The sequence below is a fragment of the Schistocerca cancellata genome, chromosome 5 (assembly GCF_023864275.1).
Source record: "Schistocerca cancellata isolate TAMUIC-IGC-003103 chromosome 5, iqSchCanc2.1, whole genome shotgun sequence".
NCBI classification, from domain to species: Eukaryota; Metazoa; Arthropoda; class Insecta; order Orthoptera; family Acrididae; genus Schistocerca; species Schistocerca cancellata.
This window is the reverse complement of record NC_064630.1, coordinates 273,338,138-273,355,772: the sequence shown is the minus strand read 5'-3', so window position 1 is coordinate 273,355,772 and position 17,635 is coordinate 273,338,138. Positions and strand designations below refer to the sequence as shown.

General features: G+C 38.2%; 1 protein-coding gene across 1 annotated transcript in view; it reads right to left on the bottom strand.

Annotated features, from left to right (window-relative positions):
- Positions 1-17,635, bottom strand: part of LOC126188864 (uncharacterized) — a 245,249-nt gene that overhangs the window by 148,850 nt on the left and 78,764 nt on the right. Inside the window, exon 5 of the mRNA XM_049930512.1 lies at positions 4,249-4,350. Coding sequence (XP_049786469.1) covers positions 4,249-4,350 — 102 coding nt within the window. The remainder of the gene's footprint in view (positions 1-4,248; positions 4,351-17,635) is intronic.

Sequence of the window (17,635 nt, the reverse complement as noted above, 5' to 3'; positions counted from 1 at the left end):
CACATACTATGACAGGTGGGAGGCGAGAAAACTTGGATTTCGTGGTTCAGCGGCTGCTCATAAGCAACACATCACACCAGTAAATGCCAAATGACACCTCACTTGGTGTAAGGAGCGTAAATATTGGATGATTGAACAGTGGAAAAACGTTGTGTGGAGTGACAAATCACGGTACATGATGTGGTGATCCGATGGCGGGGTGTGGGTGTGGCAAATGCCTAGTGAACGATCATCTGCCAGCGTGTATAGCGCCAAAAGTAAAATTCGGAGGCAGTGGTGTTACGGTGTGGTCATGTTTTTCATGGAGGGGGCTTTAACCATTTGTTGTTTTGCAAGGCACTATCACAGCACAGGCCTACTTTGATGTTTTAAGCACCTTCTTGCTTCCCACTGTTGAAAAGCAATTCAGGTATGGCGATTCCATCTTTCAACAAGATCAAGCACCTGTTCATAATGCACGACCTGCAGCGGAGTGGTTACACGACAATAACATCCCTGTAATGGACTGGCCTGCGCAGAGTCCTGACCTGAACCCTACAAAATACCTTTGGGATGTTCTGGAATGCCGACTTCATGCCAGGCCTCACCGACTGACATCGATACCTCTCCTCAGTGCAGCACTCCATGAAGAATGGGCTGCCATTCCCTAAGAAACCTTCCAGCACCTGATTGAACATATGCCTGTGAGAGTGGAAGCTGTCATCAAGGTTGAGGAAGAGCCAACATCATACTGAATTCCAGCATTACTGATGGAGGGTGCCATGAACTCTTAAGTAATTTTCAGCCAGGTGTCCGGATACTTCTGATCACATAGTGTATTTATTTTCATTTTTACATTGCCTGGTAAACAGATGATCCCTTGCTACAAATTATAAAGGAAAACAAAAATAAGAGCTCACAAGGCGTTGACAGTTTTTCTAACAGAATTATGAAGGGTTTTTCTCTCCCCTGCCCCCCCCCCCCCACGAATTTGTAATTTATCACTAGCACAGGAATTTTTTCTCTGGCAGTGTACAATATATCATTTTAAATCTTTTTAAAGAAAGGTGCCACAAAGGTCTAAACAGTTATCACCAAATTTCCTTACTGATATCTTCTCCCAAAATATTAAAAGAAAGTAACATACACAAGAACAGAGTCTAGTAGGAACCACTTACTTAGCACATCAGTTTGGATTCAAGGGTTTTTCACTAAGAATGTTATTTATACTTTGTTGTCATTTAGTACTTTTGTGACTATGTTTGATTTTACGAATCATACTAATATCTCAGAAGAGCACAACTTTTACAAAATTATTTGTTTTATAATTAACAAAGAACAGAAAGAATAGTTCTGGTTAATTCAAATAATACCGAGCGAGGTGGCGCAGTGGTTAGACACTGGACTCACATTTGGGAGGACGACGGTTCAATCCTGCGTCCGGCCATCCTGATTTAGGTTTTCCGTGATTTCCCTAAATCACTCCAGGCAAATGCCGGGATGGTTCCTTTCAAAGGGCACGGCCGACTTCCTTCCCCGTCCTTCCCTAATCCGATGACACCGATGACCTCGCTGTCTTGTCTCCTTCCCCAATAACCAACCAACCAACCAATTCAAATAATGATGGGAGGTCAGATAATATTAGCAGCTGGGAATAAATCACTAAAGTAGTCCCACATTGTTCAATTTTGGTAAACATGTGAATGATTTTCTACATAACATAAATCAAGTAGAGTTCTACCTTTTAGAGCTGACACGAGGATTACAACTGACACAGAGATGCAGAAGAATTTTTTAACGTTTTTTTCAATAATGCACTCTCTCCTAATTTTGAAAAAAAAAAAAAAAAAAAAAAAAGCAGAGTATATGCAGCATTTCAATAAATAAAATAACACCAGCAATTAATGTAGCACTGACCACAACTTATCTTAGAGGACATTTATGGCATCTGTACATTTATAGAAAGCTTTTAACAATGTCGACTGGAGCAGGCATAAAATCAGAGAGTAAAACATTATCTACAGCTTGACAGAAAACACATCAATTATAGGAGTCAAAGGGCATGAAAGAGAAGCAGTAATTCAGAAGGGAGTGAGAAAGGGTTGTAACCTCTTCCATGTACATTCAGTAAGCAGTAAAGCAAACAAAGGAGAAATTCTGAAAAGGAGTTGTAGTTCTGGGAGAAGACATGAAAAATTTTTGTGGGCGTTTGTTGATGTTCGGTCTGTTGGCGTCTGTCCCAAGAACTTCAACTGACATTTATTCAATAATTTTCCTGATGTAAGGGCAGCACAAGTGGCTGTCACTGTCAAATGCTCACCCTCCACTACCAGCAATGAATGGTGAACCATTTACAACACCAGCCACTTAGGCTGGCAAAATGTCAGCAAAATCATTAAACAAATGTCTGTCAAAGGTCCAGAGACAGAATCCAACAGGCAACTCATCAAAATATAAAAACTTTTTGTTTGCCGATGACATTGTAACGGTGTCAGAGACGACAGTAGACCTGCCAGGGCAGCTGAACGGAATAGTTTCTTCAAACATGTTACAAAAGTAAAATAAAAGTAATGAAATTCAGTCAAATTAAATCAGATGATGCTGAGGGAAACAGATTAGGAAAGGAGACGCTAAAAGTAGTCTGTGTGTAGTGCTATTTGGGCAGCAACCTAACTGATGATGAGTGAAGTGCAGAGTACATAAAATGCTGACTAGCAATCGCAAGAAAAATGTTTCTGAAAAAGAGAAATTTACTGACATTGCCTATAAATTTATGCACTAGGGACCATTCTTAAGAAGGTATTTGTAGAGAGTGTAGCTTAGAATGAACGTGAAATGTGGATAATAAGCAATTCAGACAAGAAGAGAATAGAATACACTAAATAACTAATGAGGAGGTACCTCCTCATTAGTTATTCAGTGTATTCTATTGTCTTCTTGTCTGAATTGGCAAAAGAAAAAAAAATTGTCAGGTAAAACATGACTAAAAGAATGGATCAGCCGACATGACACATCCTGCGATATGGACTTGCATGGAGAGCTGCATCAAACAATTTTTGATTGTAGACCATAACAAGAACAACATGAACAGGAGTTAGTAAATAGGGAAGGTATAGTCCAAATTTATAGGTATACATACTGATGAAAATTTGAACTGGAAGAAACATATTCCTGATCTGTTCAAACAACTAGTTTGAATTCTTTTGTTCTGTGTATAATTGTCGGTTTTGGAAACAAATCAAGTAACAGATCAACATTTTTCAGTCATTAAGGTATTTTGGCGTAATTTTCTGGGGGTAAGTAATCATTTATACAAAAATTATGATTGCAGAATTGTGAGGAATGGGAAAAATATGTAGTGTTTACCAACAATTCTATTGTAGATATCTCTTAAGAGTACTAGTTAATAACCTATAAATTGTCAGCATATTTGGAAACAAATAATGTATATGTAGCATGTATACTGACTTGTTCCACATAATTCTGATGAAAATCATGCACCTGATCTGTGCAACATGAAGCTAACTATCACAAAATTTAGCTACTAAACTTTGTTTTCACCTACAGCTATTATGTTAATATCTATAGTTTTTGTTCGCACTGAAAGTAAGATTTCAGCAGCACCCATACTTTTACAACACAAATAATTGTACTCATACTTTATAACCATATACAGATGTCTTAAGATACTTAAGTTATTTTAGTTTTCCTTTAAGCAATATGTACATCATCAGGGCATTAATTCTGTTCTCTATCACTCGAAATTATTTCTTAAAATCTGACTTTATACTCTCCCACTTTCAAAACTACTGCATCATTTATAACTGTGCCCTTTGTAAATATTGGTGCATATATTGCATAGATATTATACTACTGCTTTCGACTAATAGTTAGAAATTATTCATGTACAGCAATTGCATCAAGAGCAGCAATTTAGAATGTCTACTGCAGACATGTGAGGCTCTATTTGTACAGTAAACTTTCATGTTAAGGCAATTATGGGCATATTTTGCAAATAACATGATTGATGGAATGAGAATGTGGAGCACTCAAGTCCTGAACATTCAAAAGCTGGTATTTGGACATCAAGTTTGTTATATACAGCATATTTAACAGTATATTGCCTGTTAAAAATGCATAGTTTAGTCTAAAACTACTGTCCAGACAGTTAGTAAACAATTATTAAATCTGGTGGAGCAATACCCAACTTAAGATTACAGAGACCAGCAGAGTTACATCATCACACTAACATATAGTTTCAGTACTTACTATAAAAGGAGTGTTTCTGCATATTATCCCAAAATTTTGCAATGGTTTGCCACTTTTTAGGAATACCATTCTTGAACTTTGATTTCACTGAGAGTGGGAGATCTGAAATGTAGTTTGAAAATTACGGATTATGAAATAAATGACAAACAGTTATTAGATTTTGTATTCACATACAAAAAGCATTACTTAATTCTACAATAAACATTTTGAATAATATTTTAGGGTACGCATTCTTTCACATTTGTGCTTCAAATATTTTTGTGGAGATATTACAAAATAGCCATTTTTGCTTTGGTTCTCCCTGATGTTTTCTGTTTGGTTACAGTATCACATGCACAGTATAATTTGACATTCTGTGGGGGATACTGAGAGCTAGGGAGCAGACAAAAAACCAGTGCAGAGAGTAACATTAGAATGCCTCTGTAGTATATGAGGCCTGTTCGAAAAATTCTGGAACTTCGCCCACAAAATTTTTCTACACTTACATTTTACTTGTTGTGCATGGTCTCCTTCAAAATACTCTCCTCCACAATTGATACACTGCTCCTAATGCTGTTTCCACTTCTGGAAGCAGCCTTGGTAAACATCTTGCTGTATCGCACAAAGTGCTGTCTGCGAATTTTCATTCATGTCACCTATTGTTGGAAATCTTGATCCTTTCTACAGGGTTTTCAACTTTGGAAATAAAAAAGTCCACAGGGGCCAGGTCTGCAGAATGCAGAGGATGAGGTAGCACAGTGATTTCGTGTTTTGTGCAACAGTCGCACACCAACAGGGATGAATGCGCAGGTTTGTTATCATGATGCAAGAGCCATGAATTGTCTCGCCACATTTCACACCATTTCCTTCTCACATTTTCTTGCAGGCGTCACAACACCATCAATTAACAGTTTGTCCATGTGGCACAAATTCATGATGAACTAATCCTTCACTGTCAAAGAAAACTATCATCATCTCTGACCTGCTAAGCGTTTTTTGGTCTTTGGTCTCAACATCATAACTGTAGACCCACATCTCACCACCAGTTATGATTCTCTTAAGGACCATCTCATTCCCATTTGCTCAATCCGAAAGCTCTCCACAGATTGTGAGGCAAAAGTCTTTCTGGTCTGGACTCATGAGCCGTGGGATGAACTTAGTAGCAACACGATGCATTCCAAGATGCTGTGTCAGGAAATCCTGACATGACCAAACAGAAATGTTACATTCTTCTGCAATCTCTCTGACAGTCAGTCTTTGATTGGCATGCACTATTTCATTGTCATTCCTGACATGAGCATCATCGGTAGACGTCGAAGGGCATCATCTTTAGCTTCCATGTAGCCATTTTTAAACCGTGTGAACCATTCATAACACTGAGTATGGCTTGAGCACTCATCACCGTAGACCGTCTGCTGTGTCTCTGTAAATGTTGTCTTGAATTTCATGCAAAATTTAATGCAGATGCATAGCACCTCTAACTCTGCCACCTCAAATTTCGTAAGCTGTGCAACACAGTGTTCTACTCAATACAGCACTGAACAATAACTAACAGATATACAACAGTGAAACACACAGCAGTTACACATTAAACACAGGCGTCTGCAGGGATGCCAACCACAATTAACTCCAAACACCACTGGCAAGAAATTACAAATGTTCCGGAATTTTTTGAACAGATTCGGTATATCGTCAACACCGTATTTACTCATGTTTACTGGCATTAGTCTATGCTCTACAATGTAAGATGTATAATTTATAAGTCACTTCATGGTGGAAATTACTCAGACAAATGAAGTGCATATTTGTTGATGAAATAAGCAAGTACAGCACGTACAACAGCCTGGTAACATTAGTTCATCCACTTATCTAGTTCTGCATTTTTTGGTTTTCTTACATTGTGGGGTGTTAATTTCTTTTACTGTGGACAGCTGAATAATTAAAATATGCCACAATTAATATTTTATTTTTTCTTAGTTTCTGGATATATAACAGTTGTTACAAAATAAGTGTACTTATATCCAGCACTTGCAGTGGGCATGACACGGCTGCTTCATGCACCTACATCAACCAAACACACTGGCACGATTTTGTAAACATGTCTATGACAACACCTCAGTGCTGCCAGAACTCTGCAGATAGCTATTGTTTTCCTAAAGGTGTTTGCACTCTGCAAATGGTTATTGTTTCTGCTTGCAGACGTTTGTGCTTTGCAGCTGAAAGAAGGCAACAGCACAGCCAGTTCTCAGGGATCATATGACACTGGTTAGACTATAAGTGGCAGTGGCAATTGCTCACTAAGTGGCAATAAGTGCCAGTTGCTTACTGAGTGGTAACTGCACTTAATTTAGGCTCAACGCACACTGTACACACCAGAGATACAACAGAGCAATAGGGCCTCTGCAGGGCAGTGCACACTGCACACAACAAAGGCAGAGTAGAGTTAAGGCAGAGCAGCACTGCCATACAGTTCCACGCATCACACTTGTGCAGCACAACACTCAGAGTTTGAAAGGAAATGGTAATTTTACAATTGTCTTGGAACTGTTGACGGGAAATATATTACAGTGAGAAAACTTCTGTTATCTGATACCTCTCGTATCAGTTATAAACAGAACTGCTCTGCATCTTAACGGCTAGAGTCAATACTCATTATACATTCACTTCTGTATATGTGGGCTCAATATGGAGATTAACTGATTCAAACCTTTTTTCCAATTCAAAACCGGTAAAAAATACAATTGATGGGACTCTAAATACCCCACAAGGTTAATGATTTCCTGCACAATAGAAAGGAGCTCCTAATGTTTCATATGTGATGCGGTGTTTATGTTGTTAAAAACCTTTATGCAGTATGCTATGCTAAATATGAAGTCACTGGTAACAAGAAAAATATTGTTTTAAGTAGAGGCTTTCCTCTGTTTGTCTAGCAGGGGAACATGTATTTGGTATAATGAGTCACATGCTTTGAGTGTAAGTTGAGGACTGAATATGGAATGTGTATTGCATTATTATTTGAGGTCAAAACATTACATCAAGCAATCTCAATAAGGAGGATGTGTGACCACTGATTACTAGACAGTTTCCCTTGACTGCTCAATGCAGCTGTAGAGACACAACTGAAGATTTTCTTACCAGGGGAAAATCGAGAAGTGTTCATGTTCTGTTCAGCAGCAGCTAGTAGCTTTATAAAGAAGCCAATGTTAAAAGTGATTAACAAATCATGTCCATATATTCAAAGTTTATTATGAAGATCCACATTAAATAAATAAATAAATACACTAATTGCTAATAAAATTTGTACAATGCAATTCCCCTGCTATCTATTCCCATATTTCTATACACACAGGTGATTTTCAACCCGTTCACTCAACTAAGGAATCACTACATTTTCACAGTTTTGGTTTCTGAATAAGGAGAGTATCCCTCAAAAGTATACTTTTGAGATATTTAGCATTTTATTAGATTATCTGTAACTTTATCAGAACAATAAGAATAAGAAACTGCTTAACAGGTTAGGCTATGTAGGTACTGTATTAACTTCCTGCAAACGTCAGGCAGAATGCATTGGTTATTATTATTATTATTATTATTATTATTGTTATTACTATTATTGTTTGGGAAGTACAAACTTCAACAATGACTTTATATCGCTCAGTTTAGCAGCCTTGATGGACCAACTATTAGGAGATTTAGGTTCCAGAACTGTGTCATTTAGTTTCTGTGCCTTATGTTTGTCCTTTGCAGACTTGTGGCAGTATAGTGGGCTGTATCACTATATGTGAACTGCACATGCCAGAACCTTAGAACACATGCTTTTTGGAAGCCTACATTTATGGCAGAAGGATTTGTATTTATTTTTGTTAGTTTTTTTTAAACGGTGTTAAACTAACAAAATTCTATTTTTACATTTTCACTATAAAGAATAGTTTGTTTTTCCTTGCATTTCAGATCCCATTTGCCCCTTCTTGTGGGATGTAAATGTATCATGTATGTTGCTTCAACTTTTCAGTGATGCCAAATTTGCATAACAAGGCAAATAGGTATGGTTGGTACCAAAAATATACATTCTACATTCCCCCACACAAGAATCACTATAAACAAGGTGTTTCCACAATTATTTGAATTCTTCCTCCTATTATCTTTCCACCTTTCTGGATTTCCCTTTCTCTTTTTGCCTTTAATGTCTATACAGGGTGTACATAAAGTCCAGGAACACTTTCAATTATTTATTGAACAAGAACCAAACATTGTAGAGATATCATACATATGCCATTTTGTAGAGAAACCTTGAAAGTTTTTTTTCATGTATACCGTTACAGCGTAGTTTGGTAATTTGCCAGTAGTCAGAGATAGTCGCAAACATGGCGAGATCAGGTGCGGGGCGAGCTTTTTGTGTGTTGGAGTTCAACAAAAACAAGTGTGCTACAGCTGTTCAAGGGATGTTTAGAACCAAGTACGGTATGAAGCCACCCACAAGGAAGACAATTTACCACTGGCACAACAAATTTGTCATGACGGGTTGCTTGTGCCAGGCAAAGAGAAGCAGACGTCTCAGTGTGAGTATCGTAAGAATTCAATTACCATATTGACGTCTGCCGGCTTGCTCATGGTTCGCATATTGTATGTTTATAAAAAAACTTTCAGAGTTTCTCTTCAAAGTGCAATATGTGTGACATCTGTACAATGTTTAGTTCTTGTGCAATAAATAATTGAAAGTTCCCAGACTTTATGCACACCCTGTATTTTCATCACGTATAACAAATTATCTCTTTCTTTATCAGTCATGTCGATTATAAAACCAAAGTATAAGGCTGCTCATCCATTGGTTGATTAGGTAATCAATTAGCCATCAGAACTCAGGCATCAGAGAGAAGTTTGAGGCTGTTATCCCACCAATTTAGCATTGATATGGAACTATCCTACACACTGATAGTTCAAAAAACTGATGTCACATGGTCCCAGCTCACGTAATATATAACTAGTTCAATTTTCACTAAACTGAAAGACACTTCATTATTCCACTATGCCCTTCAATTGTATTTATATTTGACTCTAACATTTGCAAAGTAAGTTATGTTTTCCCCCATCACAAAACACAAATAAAGGTAAACAAGTTATGGTCAGGTAGGATGTAAAATTAAGCCTTGAAGTGATATTCGTCTTCAAACAGCCCTGTGCTGCAACAACATTGCTGCTAATCAACAATATTATATTTGACAAAATAATAATACCTAGTGATATCCTAAGACGTCCATTGCTTTGTTGCACAGATCAATCCAAGAAGTGACTTTCAAACACTGGAAATTCCAGTGTGGGAAAAGATAGATTGGTACTTACAGTAAAAAAAAAAAAAAAAATGCTACGCTGCAGACAGGCACAATTAAAACACACTTGCACATAAGCAGCTTGTGCCAGCTCTGGCCTGAGGTACTGGAGTTGTTGGTCATGTGTGCGTGAGGTGCATTTGCTTGTGTGAATGAGTGGTTTTCTCTTTTTATGATGAAGGCTGAGACCAAAAGTTTATGTGCAAGTGTCTTAATTATACCTGTCTGCAATTTAGTGTGTTATCATTAAGATAGACTGCTACTTATATTTTCCTACATTTAAGAAGTGACCTCCTTTAACATGATGTAAAGTACAAGGTGAAACCACTAGAGCAAGTTTTGACAAGACCATTCCCTTGGGCATTTTACGCTGTATCCCCCAATAACGACATTTAAAATTTGAAACCATACCACCATTCTTTGCATCATTATAACATTATCCACTGAAGTAGCTTATGTATTCTCAACATGGCAATATGAGAGGCAGGAGTAAGAATTACCTCTCTTGCTATACTGTTAGCGGTAATCCTGCAGGAAAAAGAACACAAATTGGAAGTTGTCCACAACAAGACGAGAGTTAAGGAGACAAAGTTGAGTCAAACAACAAAAATGTGGTTATATGAATGATACTGAATTAAACTGGAGTGAACTAGCAGGTGGGAGGGAACAATCTCACAAAGAAGGTTTTTAACGACCGGAGTATGAGGAAATATTTCCATCTGCAAAAGGATGATAATTTTGATAACAAGAGAAAAAAATAGAACATACAGAATGAGTACACAAGCATTAGCATAAACCCTGTTTGCGATATGTACAGTGATCAGCCAGAACATTATGATCACCAACCTTCTAATGATATAAACCCATCCAGGCAATAGCATCACCTGGCAAGAAATGACTGCTAGTTAGACACACTCATGGTGCATGTAGTATCAGTAAGTGTGCTGTCCATGTGTAGAATGGGGAAGGTGTGCCATCTATCCGAGTTTGGCCAAGGGCAGATTCTGATGGCCCGGAAGCTCTGCACAAGCATTTCAGAAACAGCATGATTTGTTGGGTGTTCAAGGAGTGCTGTGGTGAGTGTCTTCAACATGTGATGAAACCATATCCAGGCATTATGGGGTTGGGCGCCCCCCCCCCCCCACCCCATTACAGATGTCTGACACTGTAGACTGGGTAGGTTGGTAAAACAGGATAGGCAGTGAGTGAAGTGTGGCAGAACTACCATTAGACTTTAATGCTGGGGAGAGTGCATGTGTGCCTGAACACACAGCCCACCTAACACTCTTAACAATGGGTGTCCGCAGCCGACGACCCTTGCCAATGTTAACACCACGACATCAGTAACTACGACTGAAATTGGTATGTGACCATTGGCACTGGACATTGGTGCAGTGGCACAGTGTTGCACTGTCTGATGAATCCTGATATCTTCTTCATAATGACAAAGGAAGGGTGGGAATTCATTGTCTTCCAGGGAAACAGCTGCTTGACATCTGTGCTTGGGGAAGACGCAATCTGACAGCGGCTCCATTATGCTCTAGGGAACATTCATGTGGGCAGCCATGGGTCCAGTGAAGCCCGTGCCAGGCACCATGATATCCAAGGAGTATTGTGCACTGGTTTCAGACCATGTACACCACTTCAAGGCGATCATGTTTCCTGACCACAATGGCGTTTTTCAACAAGATAATGCACCATGTCACAAGGCCAGGAGTGTGATGAAGTGATTCGAGGAACACAGTGGCAAGTTCCAAATCATGTGCTGGCCCCCCCACTTGCCAGATCTGCACATCTGTGATATGACTGAACATGGCTTAAGAGCTCATCAATCTTCCTCCCTGCAATTTACAGGAATTAGGTGAAACGTGTGTGCAGATGTGGTGCCAACTCCCTACAGTGACCTACCAAGGCCTCACTGCTTCCATGCCATGATGCGTTACCACTATTATCTGTGCCAAAGGTGGACATACTGGCCATTGGTAGGTGGTCATAATGTTCTGGCTGATCAGTGTAAGATACGATAAGACTCTGGTACGAAAGAACACCTATGAGCAAACTAGCTGCTGAACAATAGCACTAAATGTCATGGCTGCACACTCTGTCAACCAAGTGTTGCTTGTGACAGCTGTACTAGAAACAAATGTGATAACAGTAAAGTAGGCGATACAAAGATACCCAACTGAACAGATGAATCCATTTTTGAAACGTCAGCTGTGCAGGGCAGATATTAGAATTTGCAGGTATCACTGAGAATAGAAACAACTAGAATAAAAGTTTTTCAAAGATGTGGACTGCAAGATCTAAACAAGAATTTATGTAGATTGGAAAAACATTATTGTAATATTTTCTCATTGGTTTCATTCCATATTTTTGTGAGAAATTACTAAATTAAAGAGAAAGGCTACAAAATGCAAGAGCCCAATATAAAAAGAACAGCACACCAACAAGATACATCAGCACTGAACAATTATTTTAGTGGGATGCATACTAAATCTTTGTTGTGAACTTACAGTCAACAACTTTATTTTGTAATCTCTGTTGAATAGAATATATATTAGAAGTAATAATAAAAATGTAGAATAATTATATGCACAAAAGAATTATTACAATGAAATCTCTTGGAACACTAGACTACACTAATGAATGGTGGTTCTGAAAGTGTAAAAGTCAACAATAGCAATTATTTGAAATTTTATTGATCAACTGGAGGATGTATTTTGTTGATTTTGTGGAACAAAGAAGCGAATCATCATTAGATGAGATGTTAAAACTGATTTTAATACTATCATAATCACATGTGGCCCATGTTTGGGTTATTCCCAACAAGAACATATGGTCACAATGTGAGATAAGAACAACTGACCCCTTGTTTAAATTCAGGATTTGTACTTTTGCACAAATTTTTTTGTTACAAACTACACATTGGTATACATTTTGTAATCTCACACTGTCACTGTAACTGTGCTGCAGTATCTTGGATAAATTGGAAACACTTCCGAAGTGTAACTTGTGTACCAAAAGCTGTCATGCACTATGGTGTGATACTACATGAAAATAGCAAAACATTTTGATAGAACCTTGAAGTTAATTTATGCAAAGAATATGGACAGTAACTGGTTTCCTCAAGAGTTTAAGTGCCTTCTGAATATGAAGAAGAGCTGATGTCTTGCAGCACCTAACACATGGTCACAAAAAAATCATACTGTAATCTCACAAACTTCAGTGTGTAGCTAAAGCTCTGCAGAAAACTGTACTGCAGTCATCACTAGAGGTTTTGAGAAGCATTTAAGGTAAGACATTAACGATGCTGTGATGGGGTATTCTTTTATCAACCTTGTATTGCACTTTGATGAACAGTTTCTGTGTCTTAGAACCACCACCAAAGTCTCGAAACAGCTACTCTTTGATCTCTAAATAGCTGGCACTATACTACTTCACTAAGGAATATTGTTCACCTCTCCCAGTCCACTGTTCACTTTTCCTGACTACTGGATACTAGTGTGATTTTAGCAACAAAGAGCTCAAAGCAGTAAAAAAGATTTAACAAACAGGTAACGATGTATGATAAAAGGCTGAAGGCTTTTTTAATAACAAAGTTAATATAGAAACAAACAACAATCCAGAACAGACTACCCAGCCAATCTGTTGACATCTTGAGGTGTCAGGTATTCTGCCAGATATCAGCACAGTTCTTGTATGATATTTTGACAATGTGGATTGTTATGTTCGTCAGGTGCTACCTGAGACTTCTCGTCAAGTGAAACAGGTCCAGTATTTACATCTACACTCTTCCCTCTCCACTGTCAGGTTCCAGGTGCTCTGTCTGCAGTCTGCTCCTGATAGTGTTTTAGCCACCATCAAGCAGCTCTACAGGGAGAAGATGTACTGACGTGCTTCTTCAAATATGTGGATGTTACCATTGTGATCTGACCTCATAAGGAGTGATAGGCTCAGTGAGTTTCTGGAACATTTTAAATCACGCCACTCAAATATTAAATTCACCATGGAACTGGAAAACGATGGTCATCTGCTATTTCTGGGTGTACTTATACTGCTCAAAACAAGAGCACGTGGATTGTTTGGCAAGAGCGTATTGCAAACTTACGGAAACAATTTCTACCTGCAAACCAGCAGCTGTCATCACCTAGTTCAGAAGAACGGAATTCTGAAGTCAATAGTCCACAGGGATACAACTTGTCAGATCCAGATAGTCTGGTAGTAGAAATAGAACATCTACCATCGTGTTCTGCAAGAATGGGTACACAGTCAAACAGATTCAGAAGGCCCTTCAGTCAGCCACTCTGCCACATGATCTAGAAGAAGGGCAAGGTGAGGCAAACACTGTGGTGTAATTGCCCTATGCGGGATCTATTTCTGCCAAAATCAGCAGGATTCTAAGGAAGCATGACATTAACGTATGTTCAGTCCACCTACCAACATAAGAGGGCTACTGGGAAATGTGAAAGATGACCTGAGACTACAAAACCAGGAATTTATAACATAGATTGCCAATGTGACATTTTGTACACTGGTCAAACAACTAGGACAGTGGACATCAGAAGCAAAAAATATCAGAGGCACACCCGACTAAGACAGGCAACTAAATCAGCCATTGCTGAACACTTTCTGGAACTCAATCATTCCACAAACTATAATGAAACAAGGGTCTTAGCACAGACTCCCACATACTGCGGTAGTGTTCTAAGAGAGTCTACAGAGACAGGGATGACAGAAAACCTCATGAATCGGGATGCTGGAAACCAACTCAGTAGAGCTTGGGATCCTGCACTGGAGTTGCTGAAAATGCAATAGGGGTGGCAGCAGAACTCCTCAAATGAGGAAGTGAGGGTATGGATATGCAAAATGAGACCCAGATACAGCACCAGGTGCACCGGACTGAAGATGGAATACCACAGGGTACTTCCAGCCGGAGTGGATTGTAAAGCAAACACCGAGAACTGTAATGGACCAAAAATGGAATGCCTGCGTGCAGACAGGTGCATGGAACCAAAGAAAAAACGCCAGTACTCGGCCTGGCACATCGGGCTCAAGAGGGAACGCCCAAAAACGCTGCTAGGGGGAGCAGACTACAGACGGAATGCCTGAAACTGTTGAAGGAGAAGGGAAGAGCTTAGGTATAAATACTGGACCCAATCCACTCAATTAGCAGTCTCAGGTACCACCTAATGAAGATAACAAGTCATGCTGTCAAAATATGCAAGAACAATGCTAATATCTAGCAGAATACCCAACACTTCAAGATGTTACATTTGGTAACAGTTGCTGTTAGCAGGCACAATGTTTGCTGCATGGTACGGTACTGCTCAATGAATTTGATAACCAATGAGTTCAATGTGTTACCTATTTTGATACAGCTGTTGTCTGGTAACACAGATTCACAAGTCTTGCTATTTTTATTTGTGTCTCTTGTTTAATAATATTTCATAATGTTTTGGTGTATTATCTGAGTAAATTTATTTCTTACTGACTTACTGTAGTGTTCAAGTGTTTTACTTATAATTAAAGTACCAAGCAATGATTATGTTAATGGAGTTTTCACTCTTGCTTACTACATGGAATCGGGTAGATTTCACTCTTCTGGCACAAGATATTTTATACCCAGAATCCCTCCATTCTTGCTTTGTAAAAGTCTGCGCAGTGTGTTCCTCCTATAAGTTATCTCTAAACACAGTGACTGAGCCATTTATTACAATTCTGTTACACAGTACTTTACTTTAATTATTTCATTCTAGCTAGTTGATATCTTTTATTGTCAATATTTGACCATTACGGTTAAGTACTCACTTTACTAATGCATTTATATTTGAATCTGCTAAGCTAGCCAACTCTAAAAAAAAAAAGTCAATGCTGTTGTGCTGTGGCCTTCATTTCACACTAGAAGCCGTGCTGTGCAAAAGCTGAACACAGAACATGCCCTGCAACAGATATCACAACACAGCATTCCTGCTTGCAAACACGAACATGCTTGACAGTAACTTGTACAAGATTTTGGCATGGTAGGACCTGTGGTGACCCAACATGAAAATAATCAGTACTACATTTTGAATTTTGTCCGGTGCCATATAAAAAACAAATTTTACAAAGAGAAATTTCATTATTTAAATAATTTTCAAAGGAGTATGGTTTCCATACAGACAATGCAGGCGGAAGTGCTTGGTGGCATATTGGACACATTTGTCTTTTGACACGTTATGTTTACTTTTGACAACAAAGAGTTGGTATATAATTCTCTCCTGCGTCATCTAATAGGGCACACACAATTTATATACGGCTTATCCACAAATACTGAAACAGACTTTTTTATTTTATTTTTACAGCTTTTATTACTGTGCTTCAATGTTTCCACGATCTTCCCCTGCTTCAATGTTTGCACAATCTTCCCCACAAGAGCTCTCCTCTGTTGGAATTACAATGTTTGCGCCAGTCATCAAACAAATTATCTTTATCACATTTATTTACAATCACCATCCCTTTATTGAATTTGACTTTTAAGCTCTTAAACAAAGTGCATCTGAATCCAGGGTGTATATGCAGACAAGAAAATTCCCGGATTTCCAGTTAAAAACGCAACTTTTTCCCACGTGAAAATACACTTCTTCCAAGGTGAAAAACACACTTTTTCCATGATAAGTGACAATATAGTTTCCCTTGGAGCTGTAAAAATATCAATTCTTTGAATGGTAGAAGCTTAGACACCAGCGTGGAACTTCAGAGAATGAAAAAAACTCGTGAAAAAAAAAAAAATTTGGTAAGATCTGTGATTGCACCACCATTTATGCTGTATATTTTCATATTACAATACACTGCATATTTTTGTATTTGTATTACAAAAGCATAGATTTCAAACAGCACATTAGTTTCCGAAGCATTGAAATCGAGTTTGAAATGTGCTTCTGTAAGCCAATCTTAGCTCTTATCACGTGATCTCAAAAGGCAATGACAACAGATATTTAGAGCATAGGACACGTGACGTAGTCAGCCAATAGCAACATCACTCTTAAGCAGTACGAACACACAAATAGGAAAAGTTAATAGTTTAAATTAATGTACATAGTGTAGCTACAAGAAAGGTTAAGCTTTCACAAACAATACTGGTCTTTTTTATGAGTGTTACTCTTTCAGGTACATCACACAAATGTGTCGGTAAAATTTAAAATAATGACAATGTCTGGTCTTCTCGGCTCAAAATTCTTTTAAGTGGCTAGTCTTCGATGTGTTGAGTTTTAAATCAGTGTCAAACACTCTGTGATTTAAGGAATTCATTGCACACTCACACACATAACATAATTCATTTTGTGAAAAAGAAAATTTATTTTGAAACTAACACTTTCCAAAGCACCATTTGCAATATTCCTGTGACCTGTTAGAAATAGTTTCGTTTCAGCAGTTGCCAGAGACCGCCAGAAAACAGGTGTTACTGTGCATGGGCAGCTATGATGGCGCAGGAAGCCCATATGTTCATACCTATATAGTATTAAGAGATCTTACATGAGGTCATAAAAGAAATAAGATACTCCGAGAGCAATGAAATTTTGTACACCATATTAAAATTCGGCTTAAAGTGCACATTCACAGTTCCAGATTTACAATAAAGTAGTCCCCAACCTGATATTAAGCGTTTTAGTGTGGTTTTCGGGATGCAAATTTTCTTGGTGTATCAGTACTGCATTACCTCTTGCCTCATGTTTGGTTCTTTATTATGGCATAATGCCATACATGCCAGAAGATAAAAATACGCACCGGAAATTCAGTGAAAAGTTGAAACTAGCCAATAGTGTGGAATGAAACACTTCGTTTCTAATAAACTGACTGCCTCTGGGGATAAAGATTATTAAAAGCCACATTTATTGAGCACACTGACAAAAAAAAACTTCACTGTTCTGCAAGTTGATTGATTGCCAAAAACATTGAAATAAAATAAAATAAAAAAACTGAAACTAATAACATATGTTAGCCTTCTGTGATCATGTGAATGCATTTTAATTCACTTGATAGTTTTCAACCACAGAAATCCGTTTTGTTTTCATTTGACGTGAGTAGTGTAAAGGAAGAGGAAA